The sequence below is a fragment of the Anser anser genome, assembly GCF_964211835.1.
Source record: "Anser anser genome assembly, chromosome: 6".
Classification (NCBI taxonomy): domain Eukaryota; kingdom Metazoa; phylum Chordata; class Aves; order Anseriformes; family Anatidae; genus Anser; species Anser anser.
Window position 1 is genome coordinate 2,647,226 of NC_139726.1, and position 17,433 is coordinate 2,664,658.

The following is a 17,433-nucleotide window of genomic DNA, read 5'->3' on the forward strand; positions in this document are numbered from 1 at the left end:
AGACCTGAATGGAGTACAGTACTTCCAGGCAAGGTTCATTCCAAACAGACAGTATAAATGAACACTCAGTGGCGTGAAGTGTATGTCATAATTAAGGTATTACATAATCATGCCTTCTCTCTGCTGTTAAATACAAAAACAGCATCTTTTACATTATCATATAAAAGCATTTAGGCTGTATTTTTATTTATCACTTTACACTGGTAGTCTCTTGTATGTGTACTCAATAGAAACCAAAGAATTTTGTACACTATTTTTTTGTACAATAAAAGATAAAGTGTGCATTAGGTACGCTTGTACATGACAATATTGTACAATATTTACATTTCAGATATCACCATGAAATTCTGTATTATCTATATACACAATGAAAATTTCTCAGAAACATTTGGACTATTTCTTATAATCACAATTTTAGTATTATAGAAAAAAAAATCAGTAATCATCTGACATTGTTACTGTAACCTTTCAAGAGTTTTGATTGGTTTATCCAGCAACTGCTATCCCTCCTAATCATCAAAAATATTGTACCACTACTCCACGTAGCACCCTGCGGTGGTGTCTATCTGTCTTCATATAAATATTGATATAACCACGTCTATACCAATACCTACATATAGACTTATGTGCACGTTCGTTTTGATAAGTACTGGACCAGTAACAAAGACATTCAATGTTATCTAGAGATCTTCCTCCTCTTGGGTTTTGGAGGCTTCACTTGTCTGTCTCCCTGTGGGATTTGGTGGACCTAAAAACAAGTATATTTACAGGTTAGCAAAGGACATTGGTCAAAGTACCCGGCCACAAACAAACGAGTTACGGGATTGCTTGGGCTGCTGCTAGGCTGCCCCCGCGAAACCGTTCTCAGGATTTCCCGTTTACACAGCCCGAATGAAAGGGGAGCTGGAGAGCTGTCCAACAGTGCAGAAGGGTACCGACTGCCTAACGAGGAGCTCAGCCCCGAACAGCAATTACGTCCAATCCCACGAAACAGATCTCTATAAAGCATTTTGACGTTAGCGATAAAGTAGCAAGCCTATGGTGAGAAAATACTGCTAACGTGGAAAAAGATCAGAGAAGCTGAATTCAGGTCTGCGGCAGCCTCATTAAGGACACGCTGCAATTAGCAAGGTCTGTTTCCAGCTCGTTATTAAAGCGATGTGTTTGAATCTGAGTTCGATGCTAGATGGATTCGAGCACAAGAGTTTCCCATCGCTGGCTGCCCAGCGCAAAGCACAGCGTGAGCAGCGGGCGAGGCGGGCAGGGCACGGAGTGCCACCACCATCTGTCGGCAGCCGGCAGCCTGCGCTCTGCTCAGCGCCGCTCCCTGCCCCGGCAGCGCAGCCACAAACCCCGGAGCACTGTGCTGAATTACTTCCTGGGTTCCTTCCTGAATTCCTGCAGACCGCTAACGTTTCCTACTTATTTATTGGCTCTTTCCAGCAGAAATGATGATTTAAGCTCATTAGCTTGTTTGCACATGCTTTTCATTTAAAACGTAGCTGACGACTGAACAGCAGCAGCTGAAAAAAATGCGAGTCGCTAAAAAGGGAAGCGCTGATTCCCTGTGACTGCTTCTAAGAATCGTAATTTTCATGGAAATAAACCCTGATTATGAATTTTGGGCCCAGATAATTAAAATATAAATCAAGACGACGTACTGACACACAGGCTGGTAGATCAGCTTGCCCGCGTTAGGAAACTACCAGATGAGCAAGTCCTGGTAGAGCAGTTTCCCCTGAGCCACTCTCTATCTGAGTTAAAATACAATCACGGCGAGGTCTGAGCACTGCTGCATTTGTGCACGGAGGGCAGGTGGCTGCCACCAGCAGCACGGGCCGGCCCAAACGTCTGAGGGGTGCTGTAAGTGGCACGGAAGATGCGTGTGCCGTACACATCCCGTGGGTACTTGCAACAGACCCGCAGTCAGGACCTGCTGTCCTTTCCTTCTAATCAAGAGGAAGACGTTTCAAATCAAAACTCAATCTTATTTAATCAATTCACAACTTTAACCAAAAGATTTGGTTTTGTTATTACTTATGGCAACCACTAAAAGCAACTGAATAATTTATTTAGTGTTTCTTGGTGGCTCTGAAACCAGCTTTGAGCCTGCAGATCTGTCCAGATTTCCTTTTATGTGCTCTAGCAGCTCCCCTAAGTCTTGCTCATCCCTCTAAACATTCGTGTGTACCGGCATCTTTAGGACTGAGCATCGCATAACCAGAGAAAAAGAACTACGCAGTCAAGTGCTTCATAATTAATAATTTGCAGAACTACCAGTGATGAGATACGGGAGGTTATAAGTACTGTGACACACTTCTCTGCATGTTATAAAGGAGTTACAGACGTGTTCTAAATATGAATGACTACATTATATAAGGAAATGTTACACTGGAAAGATACTGGGCTTACCTAACAACAGTGTAAATATTTTTAAAAGAGCACTGTTAGACTTGATACCAGGAACACCCTTCTTAACTTACCTTTTAGGACAGTATCTTTGTCACATGAGGAAAACTTTATTCAAAGGGTTTGATACTCAAACAAATGATGCTTTTAAAGGTGGTTTCAGCAAATGAGCCTGATTTTGTGTCACCAGCCAGAGAAAACCCCTGGAATGTGAGCTGGACTGGAACTTATCAAGACAATACCAGGCTGCACGTGTAAAGTATGTCCAGGTATCTATCTTTTAAAAACACATATAATTGGCAATGCAACTAAAATGATACATCTTTTCCCAATTTTTCAGAATAACTGGACATTTGCAAACAGCTTGTCAGGCAAGAAAAATATTGAAAGTTCCCCGTTACTTAAGAAAACACAAACAAAATTTACAGAAAGGAACCCAAATCGACAATCCCAGCCTCCAACTGACACACATGCACAAACAGAGAGAGAAGATGAAATTATTGCTAATGTGAAAAGAAACTTACATTCCCAGACATTTTGTCTAGTTCACTCATGGCCTCATGTATAGCAGCTTCTAAATGGTTATTTAGCTTTCCACTTCTAGGAAGAAGAAATTAATGTTATCAGTAACTTAGTAGCAGAAAAACACTTACAATTAATAATAAATGCATTAATTCATCAGACACATTTGAGTATCCGGAGAGCCTCCCAGGCTGTTACAGCACAAACAGCAGGAGCAGATCCCTGTGTGACACTGTGCCAACTAAAGGCTTGCGTTAGAATTGCAGAAGAAAAATTAAAGGCAGCGACCCGGACTGTTAGTTACAGTATCTGCGGGACAAACGACAAGCAAGCGCGCTCCACCGTAACAAAGCGTTTTGCGCGCTCCTTTTGTTATCGTCTTATTTTCACTTCACCAGCGAGAAGCGCCAGCCCTGTGGGCGCCGCCAAAGCGCGGAGAGGCTGCTCAGGACTCTGTGAGGACCTGCAGTGCTCCTCAGCACCCCTCGCCTCTCCTGCTGCCCGCTGGGCGCTGCCTTCGCCTTGCCCCGGCGGCTCCACTTCAGCGACACCCCTGCGAAGGGCTGAGCAGCGCGGCGCTGCCTGCTCGTAAAATCACTGCGCGCTCTGCCAGGCCTTCCTCCTGCCCAAAGCGGGAAGCTTGCACCCCAACGTCCCTCCGAGTTTCACACCGCTCGAGGGACGCACGGCACAGCGCTCCTCCCAAACGCCCGGTGATCCCCTCGGGGCACGTCGGGGAAAAAGGTGCATCTGGGCACGGGGAAGTGTTCCCTGCGGCAGCCTCCAAGAGAAGGGAAGCTTCTTCCAAACCAAAACCCACCCCAAGCGCATCTAGAAGAGTTGTGGGCTTGAGGAGAAATGGCTGCATACGAGATGGGACAGATCCTCCAGGACATCAGAGATCGTCCGGTGCACGCCCATCGCGACAGCCTCGGGATGCTCTGATTATGCACAGAAAAACTGTAACAGGAAAACTTGTCCCAAGGCTGGCACCGATGGCCAAGGTACTGGGACCGTCCTTCACAGAAGGGGACACTTACTAAATAAATCTTCCCTTTTAATAAAGAGAGAAGGACCATGGTGTCAGCTGGGATGGAACGCAGGACTCGTCCTGCTACACAGAGCTGTGCACGTCTACCTAAGGCTTTGAGCGAATTCGTTAAAACCGGGGTAAAGGAATTTAGAATGATGTATCCTGATTAAGTTTAAACCAGCCAGAGAAATTATAAAATAATCTGAAATATAGGTTCTTATACACAGCTGGCCATGGCCACATGGCTTTCTGAATCAACTCAGCTCGACTGCTTGCAAAACCGAGTTTACGTTATGCAACCCGGACAAGTAAGGACGCCCTGAGATACTAAAAATGCCGAGCAGAATATTGTTTAGTGGCAACGTCACCTCTAGAAAGGCACCATGAGGGCCCCATTTGTAATGCAGCTGTATTAAGGACTGATAACGCCGCTGATTTGAATGTCATCTAGAAGCAGCTTTCAGATCGCAAGTTACTGAAGTTATTTAATCAACATGATGCCCTGTCAGCAACCTCACACGTCTTTATCAGATTTTTTCCCCCTGCTACTTCACAATCTCCTATTTTGGATGGTTGAATAAAAATTAAGCAATGTTTGGAAACCCAACGTGAACTGCTTTTTAATATCATTTGCCTAAAATTCAAGATTAAATTAAGATTAAATTAAACTTTGTAAGTTTGAATTTCTGCTTTAACAGAACTGCATCTGAGATGATGTTCAGCATGCAATTAATGGGATATTCAGCGTTCGGTAGCATCTTAGCAGCAACCACTTCTAACAAACTGGCAAGTTTGGATATGGTGCGGTAGTTTCGCTATTTCTCTGTTAACAGAATAGGGGTGGAGGTTTTCACTGGAGATGGAATTTTTTACTCCGTAAGCACAATAGAAAGTACGGCAAAACCAGCAGTGATTGATGTGACTTAATTTATGGTGATTTTCACTGTCATAATGAAACAGCCCTAGCAATTAAGATAATCAAAGGCAGTATTACACAGCATGCAGATTTCTCCCCCCCGTTTTTCCTCCTTCATGTCTCGCCTTCGGGTAGGATGACCTCTTGAGGTCACTTCCACCCTTATTAGATGCTTAGGAAATTTTTGCTATTAGTCCAAAGAGCCATTTGGCAGTATTAAAAATACAACTGGCGATATGAATTGGAGTCCTAAGACACTGATGGGTTTTTTCCACTAGCCACATTCCACCGTGAAGACGAGGACCTGCCCTTGAGTCGAAGTTTCAGCAGTGCCCATCACCAAAACACGCAGTCACTGCAACAACAAAGCAGAGACCCTGACACCAGACAAACTTGCGCCAGGTATGACGCGTGATGCAAACCGACCTGTAAATGCCACTTTTGTCAAACTCCATTTAAAAGATTCTAGCAGTAGGTTCCCTCTCCCGTTAAAAAGCAGCACTTCGCCGCTGCTCGTGCTGCGAAGCCGTGCGAGCACACTCGTGCCCTGCAGAGCTGTGCTCCACGGGGAAAATGGCACACGGCCAGCAGGAGGGACGTCGCCGACCCGCCTGCTCCAAGCTAAAGCCACGTTCGAGCCTCATTCAGACATAAGTCAGCGTGCACGGTATGGATGGAAACGGTAGGGATGGCAAACGGCACATGCCTGACAAAACAGAAGCCCAGAGGGGGAACTAAACATGGAGAGAAGCTGAAAGCACGGGAGGAGATGGCACCGGCATTGGGTGATGAGCTGGTGCCTTGTTTATGGCACCTCGATGTCATTTTGAGGGTCCGGGTGCTAACCTTGCTCTGCTCAAGACACCAAACCTCTGCAGTGTTGGCCCATGCTCCTAAAACTAATTTCTCCTGGACTTCTTTACCTACGTCTTTGTATTACAAAAGTGCCCAACGTGGTGTCAGTGCTGGTGTGTGTAAGTAATGAGTATTTATCCGTGCGGTAACGGAAACCAACAGGAGTTGTGTTCCACATGTAACTACTATATCTAATGCTTAATCCTCCAAGGTTTTGGACCTTTGTGCAACAAGATGCTACAAGCATATGTATCATGGAGAAGACCATAAAGAGATAAGAGCTGTTTCAGATAAACTGAGAACGGACCACAGGTAAAAGAGAAGGGGCTGCCCTCTGGTCCACACCAAAAGAGCAAATTACTTGAAATATGAGGTACAGACAGGGAGAAATACAGGCAAAAACCTGTAAGGGCTGTAAAGGAACCCTAGGACCAAGGGCACCCAGGGGCCCCACACTGGGGCTATCTGACAGCAGTGCCACAAGAAAGGGCACGGGGCTCCGTGCAGGTCTAGACAACCCCCAGCCTGCCAAATACATGACTGCAAGTCAGAAGACGGGAGGTTTTCTTAAACTGTGTTGCTCACTCCAACCTTAACAGCCCTGCAGATCAGCGGCTGTCGCCTCCTCGCGGCACGTACTTTGTGTCGGGGAGCAGAGCCAGCACCCGGCTGCCAGGAGCCCCTCTCACCCTACAGCTCCAGCACTTGGGGACGGTGAAAAATAAAAGATGGCATTGTCTCACTGGCATTAAAACTATTTCTGGTAAGCACTGCGTGACGTATAAATAGAGGAAAAGCTGACACCTTAAATGGAGCTGGAGACTAATAATTATTTAATCCTGTTAAGCCCATGCTTCTTGTTCTGAAGACAAGTGGTGTGAGCGGACGTGACACTCTCACCCAACGTAATGCATTTTCAGTGCAGGAGCAAGCGCACAGCAGCATCCCAGAGCAACCCCAACCACAGCACCACCTCTCCTCTGCTGCCCTTTTACAGCTGTCGAGGTTTTATTTCTCCTCAAGTCAACCTCATTTTCCTCTTTTTGTCTGTGCTTTCTGTTTCATGCCCTAATATTCAAAGTTTCACAGGCTTTCCACCCCTGTACCTTGATAAATAAAGGCTAAAAGGCCCGATAAAACCAGGCAGTTCATACACGTCTGACGGAGAGTGTAAGGGAAGCCCCGCACCGAGCCGCTGCCTGGTTACACGCAGCCAGACTTCACAAGGTCTGCAAAGCTTCTCGGCAATGGGAAATAAATGGAATTTATCGGAATAAACCTGTGCTCTGCCTGCAGCAGCAGCTGACAGAGGGAGAGGGAAGAGATAAGAAGGGCAGATCTTGTTAAAAAGCGCATTTGGTCAGAAGAGTTTTGATGTAATAACTTTTTTAGCCGTAAATTAGAATCCCACACATGAAAGCTCAAACAAGCAGGCTGACATTTTACAAAGGCTACTGTAAATATCAGAAGATGCAATAAAAATGCAGATACCAAAGATCTCGTGATTATCATAACCAACACAAGGAATTCAGAAAATTAACTTTTCTGTTTGGCAGATCTGCCAGGGTCCCCAAAATGGGAGGCTCTGGAAGCAAAAGAATGACATTATAACATCCCTCCGGCAAAGGAATGAGCGTTCACTTACTTTCTGTTCCTTTTTCTGGCTCGGTTGTAAGCTTCTAGACCTTCTGTTAGTGTCTTCAACTTCTCTGGCTCCACCTGAGTGAAGGTATGAACACCAAACCACATTACCCAGACCTGCAATTATTAAACACCGCTTTTACTTTACTGCTAGACATGCATTATTAAGGAGCCTAATTTTCAGCGCATCCATACGACACCGACCTTCCCAGCAAAGAAATTAATGTATAGCTACACACACCCCCTCATACACGTATCTACACACTGTAATTTCTCTACATATCCACACCATTAATAGCAATACAAAAACAGAAGGAAAATAGTATTTTAGAACACAGTTTTTTATATTATTAAGGTAAATGCTGTTGTCTCACATCCTGTACTCCCATTCTACCAATATATGGGACATCTCTGAGACTGCCTGGAACAGCGAGTTGCCTAACACACGTCATACTGCTTTTACAGAGGCCATCAACGTGAACACGTGTTACATCACCTCACCCTCTGGACGCTGTATGTAAGGCCCCAGCTCGGCAGCGCTGCTGATGGCATGGCCAAACCCATTCCTGTCTCAGAAGAGCTCAGAGGCGTAAGGCCTTACAAAGATTGGGGTGGGAGAGGGCAGGAGGAACAAGCTTTACTTATTCACAGTAGGAAATTATGAATTTTAGCTACTGCTTGTTTTAGCCAGCTAATTTATCCATCCTGAGAAAGGGCTTTTAATTTTATATATTTATTTTTTATGTATTTATTTTTTTTACTGAGCCCAAGTTTTAGTGATCTGCTGAGTCAGGAACGAATGTGAGCACGTGCTCACCAGGGCTGCTGAGCTGCTGTTTGGAGTACTTTAATTGGAAGTTTAGGTTCTCTTGAAATCAACCAGAATTGTAATCTTTTAAGCGAGCTGTCCATAAACCACAGCATCTGATCACTGGCGCCACCAGTCAGTGCTAGCGTAAACAACACGAACACGAGAGGAAATGAATTACATGGTCTGTAGGATCTTATCGTGTGCCTTCACAATACAATATCCCACTTAACTTCGCATATTATTTTGATTTGGTTCACAGTCATTTCTGCTTGTAAAAATACAAAAATATGTTAAAAATACATCAATTTAAAGAAAATGACCTGATAAATTCCATTTTTGTCAGTAGCGTTATGTTTTGCTTGACTTATTTGCATAAGCTAACAAGAACCTTATATAGCATTTGTTTCATTAAAAAGTACAGCTTGTATTTTGACACAAAGAAAATTAAATCCATAAATACAAATTTATTAAGCATGCCTACATACAATCCTAAAAATAAATTTGAATGCAACTTCCATCTAAAGCCAACCTTTCGATGAATAAATAATTTATATTCACAACGAAACTGATTTTTAGACGTGACGATCTGAAGTTAATGAGCAGGCAAGTTGTCAAAATCTCCAGACACAATGCCAAATATAATACATGTTTAGACCAAATTTCACATCTTGAACTCCTGCATCTGATAACGAAGTTGGGAACTACTGCAGCTTCGGGAACTTAAAAGACGAGTCATTACTCGTGAAATCTGCACGCAGGGAGGCAAGATTTCTGTTTTCATGAAAAATATTCACTTATGCTACAGACTGCAGCACTTCTCCCTTCAAACTACGCGCACTTGTAATGCAAGGCTGCGAACACTTCACGCAATTCCTTTCCCAATCAGACTTTGTAAAAATACCAATGCATACACGTGAAATGCAATCGACTGAGAAGCTGCAGAGCCGTGAAGGATGCACAGAGGACAAAAGGCTCAGGAGGTGCATGAGGCGAAGGGACCGGCCGCAGCAGCGGACGCAGCTTCCCTGTCTGCGATACAAAAACGCTCAAGCCCGCACCTTACAGCACCTCTGAAAACTACTAAAGAAAAAAACTTACATTTTTCAAACTGAACAGAATTAAACGGCAGTAATCATCCCGATCCTTTACAGCTGAACCTTTACTTTGTGGCGATGCTGCCGGGAGCACTCCAATGGCACCGCACCCGTACAAAGGAGGAACAAACTGCAGCGTTGCACATGTCTGCCCTCGGGTACAAAGAAAAGCTAAAGGGTCAACTACTTGTATGAGGAGTTACTACCACATTTGGGTAACAAGTGACTTATGTTAGAAAAAGGATCAATATCTTCGTTACAGGAATTGTGTGATGGTAGAACAGCCAAGAAACCCAAACCTGCTAGCGCTTTTTTGAAGCAGTGTCAAATTGCTTATGTAACATGGAATTGGAAGCAAGTATAACATATATTGGGATTAATCATATCACATCCCTTCATTTACAACACCCCCTTACAATAGTAATACATACAAACTGGATTTTCAGGACTCTGATAAACCACACCTATTCTTATCTCTAGGACGAGAAAAGCTCAGTTTCCTCAGGCAGGTATTTATACAGGCTTGGTAAGAGTCCAGTGTTTTATGCCACTCTATAAAAAAACATTCATAAGCCAAATTATTATGAAACACCAAAAACTGTTTTTCCTATTGTAAACTTTTAGCATCAAGTACTAACTAGTTGTAAAATCTGAAAGAAATTAACTTGTGCTCTCACAGACAGGAGGCTGACTGCTAGCACGGCTCCCTGGCAGGAACTGCTGGATAATTACTGAAACTACAAAACAACATGCCCAAATTCTACTTTTACGCCATTTTACATATATCTATTAGAGCAGAGAGCAAAATTTTCCCCCAGAGAAATCAGCAGCACCTTCCTAGTGAGACAGGAGCCCGCTCAGAAACACAGACTGGCGGAGCTGTGGGTCCTGCTGCCCCAGGCAGCTCTCACCAACGCACCGTGCTAGCTGCTCAGCACACAGAAGTATTATTACATATAATACCCAAATTCTTAATGGAAATAACAACCAAATTAATGTATGATATAGAGAACACAGAGCATACAATGCACAGCGAAATTCCAGAGCATGGCTAAAGCAATGTTACAACTTCGGAAGTTAACATCTGATTACACAAACACTTTAAAAGATGTTTTAAGAAAGCTCCTCAGAAAATCACGCTTCCAGAACCGCTGGTGACTCCCCCCATGCATTACAACCTTTCAGGATTTTCTGGAGTGCAGACTTTCTGAAGACCTTTTGGTTTTCAAGGTTTTTTTTGGTTTTCATTTCAGTTTCAGACCAGGCTGTCCAAAGACCTGAAGGACGTGGCTGTGTGACATGTTATGGGAGCGCTTGAACACATGCACAGACTGCCACCGTGCACGCCAGTTCCTGCCTGCTTTGCACTAGAAACACAACTACGATACAGCACGTGCACATGCTCATCCTGCTTCTCACCTCGTTCCTATTTCCCAGCATCACTTAATTCAACCTGAAATCCTGACCTCTGAAAGGTCATTCGCTCTGTACTGCTTGGTGGTGAGAACCAGCCACACACGTATATAAATGTATAAATACACGTATAGAACAACCATGAAACGGACGGCCTTCTGAAGCGAGGGGATCTGTTACACAGGACTTCCGACGAAGAGCTTGAAAGTCTCTCTTGCTGCCTTGACAGTACTGCATCCGGAGCATTTCCTCGGTTTAGGAGGGATCCATAGGTTGCTTTCCTGTTGTTTGTGCTTCAGCATACAATAAAATCTATGCCATTAAACATGATGCCACGCAATGTGTTTAGATAATGTACACAAGGGACAGAAATAAAGAAAGCGGGTTTGCACAAAAACAAGGTTTGCACAAAAACAACCGTACGTTATGGTAAACACAAACTGGGAGTAAAGTTTAAATTGCTACGGAATGCAAATGAAAAAAATCACCTCCTTATAAAAGTTTTAAAAAAAGCTCTTAAAACGTGTCAGAACAATCTTATAAATATGGATTTGCAATTAACTTTGTGAAATTAACACAAATACACACTTGAACACACATACAGTACAAGAACTGTATTCAGAAGTCATATGGGACCTTGACATTATTCACCTCCTAATTTTTCCAGTTTAATCCTTTACTGTTTGTGGTCTGTCTCATTTGCCTATAGTTTTAAAAATGATTTGCAACTTGGGAATCTAATCTTTATAAGGAACGAGCTCTTAAGCATGGAAGTGCTGTTATTAAAGCACGGTGACTTCTCTAAAGTAAATAGTTCTGTTCAGAGTACTCAGACAGGAGCTCCCTGAAACCGCTGAGGCTGCGGAGATCAAGGAAGAAGCCTTGAAAGAGAGACTGAAGTTCTCTTGAACTGGGGTTGAAACCGTTCCAGCCAAACAACGCCCCAGATATTTATACTACCAATTCATCAAAGACCTGACTCTTTGAGCAAATTATGTTTGCACATCAACCTCAGATAACTCCATGACCAAGCGCAGGAAGAGCAGCGCTGGTTACAACACGGAGATACCAGCTCTGGCTCGTGGCATCCCTGAGCTGTGCACTGGTGGGACCTGGAGCACCCCTCGACGTGTTCTTGCGCTCCCCTCTGGGCACTGGCTCTTGGGCACTTTGTGAGTAAAGGAATACTTTGGCCCAACCTGCTCTGGCTACTCCTACATTTTTATGACTGTTGTCACGCAATCTGCTAGTTGGGAGTATGGGAAAAAGATACAATTTTCACGTGGTTTGACTTCTTTGTGCCAGAGGTAAAATGCTGTTTTGTTATGTCTTGGCTTTCTACGTACGTATTTTTATAATTGGCATTTTTTAAAATAGCACTTTGAAAACATTTACATGTAGAAGATGTGAAATAGTTTATGAAAACTACAAAAATATAATGTTACACACTTAGTGGAGACTAGAATTTAAAATACTTAGCATACATTCTCTGACAAACATACTGTTAGTACTAAAAAACCTGGACTTCAGGACAAACGAGCAAATTGGAGTGCTTTCTTCACTATTATAAGATGTTCCAGACCTCTTTTCATGGTGAAATGCACGTATCCACACATTTCCTCCCAAGCAGTGTATGTGGCAGTCAGCAAGATTTTCCTTATTACAGACTCCTCAATCTGATCAGATCACAGTTTCCCTTTTTCCAGTTTTCACCACTTTTAGATGTCTCCATATGCCTTACACATTATACCGGTTTCTTTGGACACAACACCTTTAAGTTCACCTAAATATACACTGTGAGTTTAACAATTTTGGGGATAAATTCCATTCTACAAGCTGTAGTATGGAGGGAAAAAAAGCAAATTGTACTATTAAAATACGAGACAAGTTAAAAAAATAAAGGACCAAGGTAAAGCATTGATACGCTATGGTTTGTATAAGCATATGTACACGTGTATATAGGAAGATAGATAGATATGTGCATATATATATATAAATATACCTTCCCCTCCTCAGCGTTTTGTTGACATGAATTGTGAACTTCTTCTTCTCTTACTAGTTTTCCAGGCCATGAAGTCAGTCCTTTGATTTGGCCCCAGACCAAGTCGCCAACATTAAACGTCCTCGGCCTGTAATGTATCAGCTCGTTTGAAGAAGGGGAATCTGGATTCCTTAGGTCATCTTCACTACTGATGCTTTTAGCATCTGAAGGGCTAGGCACACACCCATTAATGCTTTTGGCATTAAAATCTCCATTGTAATGGATATAGTCTTTAACTAATGAACTTTCCAAGCTATTTGAGGAACTTGGAGATTGCTCTTCCAGAATCAGGTCTTGTTTAGAAGTGTTCAGCAACTCCCCAAATCCTCTGTTCTGCTGAGGCCTATTTCCATTTATGTGTGCACATCGTTCCACAGTGTTCTCCAGTCTTTCCTTAAAACTCATCATAGTTCTTTTGTAATTGTTATACCTGAAATTCTCCTCCAACATTTTATCACTTTGACAGTTTCGCTGTGATAACAGTATCTGATGCTGCTCGCCTTGTAATAATGGCAGTGTGGAGATGTTATTGGGCCTTTCGTGACAAGGACTACTATGGATATGTGCAGAGTGGTCTAGAAACTCATCACATTTCCATCTGTTTATCTCACTGACAGGACTTTGCTCCCCTTCCCACTGTTTTTTGGGTGTGTTACAACTTGTTGATTTGTAATATTCATACCCATCCCCTTCACTTGAATTTTTACCATGTTCTGAATTCTTCAGTATTCGCGTTCCTCTAGCGTTCCTTATCCTACCTTCGTGATCAGAAACAGCAATGTTTCTTCCATGGATTACTGCACTGACAGCACTAGAAAGATTTAATGGGTCACCAATTGAGGCTGTGAAGGCACTCATGGCACTCAAAGCTGGAATGGGACTCATTTGTGTTGTACTGCTAACGGCAGTGGTGATTACTACTTGCATTCCCTTGCTTGCAGCATCTACAACTGCTTTGTAGATAGCGTCCACTGATGTATCACCCTGAGCAGCGACATTGAGGTTATCCTTTGCCTGTTGTCCAAGAGATGGTTCAGTTCTTTGCTGCAAATCACAAGATGTTTCTTGGAAAGGAGGAAGCATAGTGTTGGAGCTCTCGGGAACTGGTGCCATTCCCATCTGAGAGATCATTCTTTTGTTTAGGACAGCAGCATCTTCCTGCATTCTCACCTGAAAAAAAAGGGAGAGAAAAAGATGGAAATTGCTATTCTGCTTAAAACTCCACTTTAATAGAAAACTTTGTTTCATTTTAATAAAAAATTAGGATAGTGGCCAGGGGTGATTATTTGTTACAGTATATAAACAATTTTATTTTGGTTACGCATCAGTTGTGGAGCTTAATGCTGGATAAACTAGATAGAAAAAAAAAACAGGAAAGCAAAGCCATCAGCTGTTAAGACTTTACCTCATGGTTCAGAGTGAATGCCTTGCATGCAATGATACAACCTACTATGTACTGCTGAGACTACATTTTTATCTCCTTTTTCACAGTCTTTTCTGAGGTTCCCTCTTCTGAAGTACAGCACCCGCCTTTTTTTCTCTGAAACCCTAGCCAACTCCACCAAGTATTTCAATATTTCTGTTGTCAACTATTCTCTTTCATTCCTTCTCAGACCCCCAGTTTTTCTTCTTTCCTCCCAACCAACTGCTCCTCTAGGCTCCTTACACGTTCCTCCTTCAGTGTCTGGAAAGTAGGCCATCACTGTCCTTTTGCAATTGGCCAGCATTTCTATTTTCTCCCTTTCGTTTATGTGCTTCTCTCATGGGATCTCTTTTTACTTTAGTCCCTTGTAAACCATGTCTGCATCCTTTTGCATTGCAGCTGTAATGTCAGGAACTGCCACAGTAAACTGTAACCTTCAGATTAAAGTAACTGTGCTTTTTGTATTTCTTGTCACATACGTAGGCAGTAAAGACGACATCAATAAGAGTGTTTTAATAAAAAACAGTAACAAACAAGGGCAAAATATTTCCCAAAGCTCCTTTAAATACTCACCATTACTATTTATATAACTGAGAAACTGAACCAAAAAATACTGAGATAAAGCTACCAGAATTCATACAAAAACAAAGGGAGTTAATAGGCAGCTGGAGGACTGTGATTTTGCAGTAGCAGTGAAATGCCTACACTGAGAAAATGACACGTCTTCTTTTTCCTTCTTAAAGGGTAAAAGCACTTGCTGGCACTATGCACGCTTCTCTCTTCACATCTCGAGTTCTGCAGCAACCACAGTAATACTGAATAATAATACGCATACTGTAACTCTGCTTTTATTACCTGTTTTGGTTGCTATGCTTCCTGTCAGTTTGTTAGTTTAATAGTTCAGGTTGCATTATGAAGAGCTATTTAGGTGAATAGCATGAAGGTATCTTTTTTTTTGCACGGTTTGTCACTGCATATTCATTCTAATCCCTGTTTTCTTCAATTTACACAATCTGCATCAAAGCTACCTCTTCCATTCAATTCCAGTGGGAACATACGAGGGATCTGGTCAATCGTCACCTATCATCATTTATTAAGTTTCTAATTACTGTAGAGAGGTATCAACATTTCCTTCTAACCATTGAATCTTTGAGCAGTCTAAAAGGGAATTCATGATTTTTTTTTCAGAATGGAAAACAGTTTTGCCAAAAAATGTACGGTAATTATCAGAATGCACATAGCCTAATTTTTTCCAATACATAGAGCACAGCTGTTTCCAAAGATACTATACCCAATTTCTAAGGAAGAAGGTATCAAGTTTCAGTAACAAATGTTACTGATTTGCAAAATCCAAAAACTACTGAAAGAGGCAAGCAATTGTATATATCATATTGTCTTAATCACCCAGCAAAAAAAAAAAAAAAAAAAAGTCAAACTATGGAGGATATAACTTTACCTACTTAGAGTTGCACATTTGTTTGAATATTGATTTAATTTTGCTTTCTACCTGGAAATTTTGGAACAGACATGCCATGGGGTTTGGGTTGTTAGCCGGGCCAGGAATTGGGGGCTGGCCTTGAAAGCCCTGCATGTTCTGATACCCCTGGAGAAGGTGCTGTTGCTGCTGATTTGAAGGAAACATCTGATTGTTGTTTAATAGCGACTGGAGATGACTCAGTTGATGGTTATTCAAAGTAGTGTTTATAGATGACATGTCACCTGTAATTCAAACACAGGGAAACATAAGTCAGTACAGTTTTCAACAGTCAGGAGGAATTTCCTTGACTCAAATTTCAACTGACTGCTAAGCAAATGCCTCTGTAAAACAACACTTTTCCCCTTCAATCTTCTACGGAACGGTCCTCAAGGCATGTGTCTCCTAATCTTTATTCCTTTCTTTCTTCAGCATTGCTTCTTTTGCATGTCACATCTATCTGGACTCTTTCTAAAGGTTTCTGACATGACTGTCTCTGCCTTTGGAACGGTACACGGCCAAGTATGGCAGAATGAGCTTCTATCATATCGGTGTCTTGGAATCTTACTCTTAGTTTCCAAAGAGTGACTGCTTCAAACAGTACTGGGGTGGTGAGGGGGGGAGGAGGAGAAGAGAGAGAGAGAGAAAAAGAGAAAATAATTTAAAAAAACAACAAAACTTGTTTTTCATTAACTATGACAAAATAATGTGATCTAACTGCACGTGAGTAAAGGCTTTTTGGGTCACAAACATGTTAGTCCACACATTTTCTGTTTTTTAGCATTCTAGAGATGCAATTGCATTAACATTTTCCATAAGATGAAAATCTCACTGAACACGAAAACTCTAGTTCTAGTAAAATAAGTATGCTGTTGAACCTGACTTTGTGATATAAAAAAGCTTAAAAATGTATCAATTTCCTAGTTGTTTTTTTTAACATAAAGTTCATGTTTTCCTTAAAATTTGCATTTGCAGAATCATTGGTTATCTATTTTACATTAAAAATGTCAAGTAGGATTGAGTTCACGGTAGCCATTTAGTAGGTAGGTATGAGGTATTTAAGCAAAATACTTATCAGCTCTACCACTATTATTTCCTCCTCCTCCTGTAGGAGGAAACATTGGTTTATGTAGTCTAAAAATCAGAGGAGTGCTAGTTACATTACACATTCTGGGTAAAGTTCATCAAAAGACACAGGAGAAAAACTTGTATTTAACAGCTTTTTATCACTCATTATGGGATGTATGTGCTTGTTAGTGAGATATACCCTGGCTTTTTAAACTCCAAGATACAGTTAAAAAAAAAAAAAGAAAAAACAGAGCAATGAGAAAATATAAATACACAACAAAGGGCTCAAAGGGCAACCTTCCTCTTTGAACTTGTGCAAGGACTTGCTTTGAGTGCTTTATGTATTACTTTACAGGGAGTCTGCTTTCTGATGGTTTTGGCACTTTTGATTCATTTGGAAAAATGCACTTGGCCACTTTTCATCTACTGCACAGCTACTCGTACTAACCCTGTGATGCCACATGCACTTGAAATGAAACAGTGCATCCCAGAGATGCATCTAGGCTTTTATTACTTGAAAAATGAAACAAGTCCAATCGCTTATAGGATTTTAAGATGTATATAGTAGGTCTAGGTGGCATCAGAATTAAGAATGGAATATAAAGTAATTTCCAAAACCAGTGTGAAATATTATGGAATTAAATTAGAATGTAGTTAAAATGTCTTGCAGTAACAGTTATGTTTTCTCAATAAACAAGCTGTAACATACAAAAGCCTTATAAAAAAAAGTATG

General features: G+C 41.8%; 1 protein-coding gene across 12 annotated transcripts in view; it reads right to left on the reverse strand.

The window, feature by feature from the left end:
* Positions 1-161: 161 nt before the first annotated feature.
* The window catches only part of MBD5 (methyl-CpG binding domain protein 5), a 135,144-nt gene continuing 117,872 nt past the window's right edge, over positions 162-17,433 (reverse strand). For 8 of the 12 annotated variants that reach the window (XM_083842685.1, XM_083842683.1, XM_083842688.1 and 5 more), the window contains 5 exons: positions 15,666-15,877; positions 12,697-13,905; positions 7,381-7,493; positions 2,934-3,009; positions 162-748 (listed from right to left, as the gene is read on the reverse strand). In XM_083842685.1, the coding sequence (XP_083698811.1) occupies positions 677-748; positions 2,934-3,009; positions 7,381-7,493; positions 12,697-13,905; positions 15,666-15,877 (1,682 nt within the window). In that variant the 3' untranslated portion in view covers positions 162-676. The remainder of the gene's footprint in view (positions 749-2,933; positions 3,010-7,380; positions 7,494-12,696; positions 13,906-15,665; positions 15,878-17,433) is intronic. The other 4 variants (XM_083842686.1, XM_083842693.1, XM_083842684.1 and 1 more) reach the window with 3 other exon arrangements.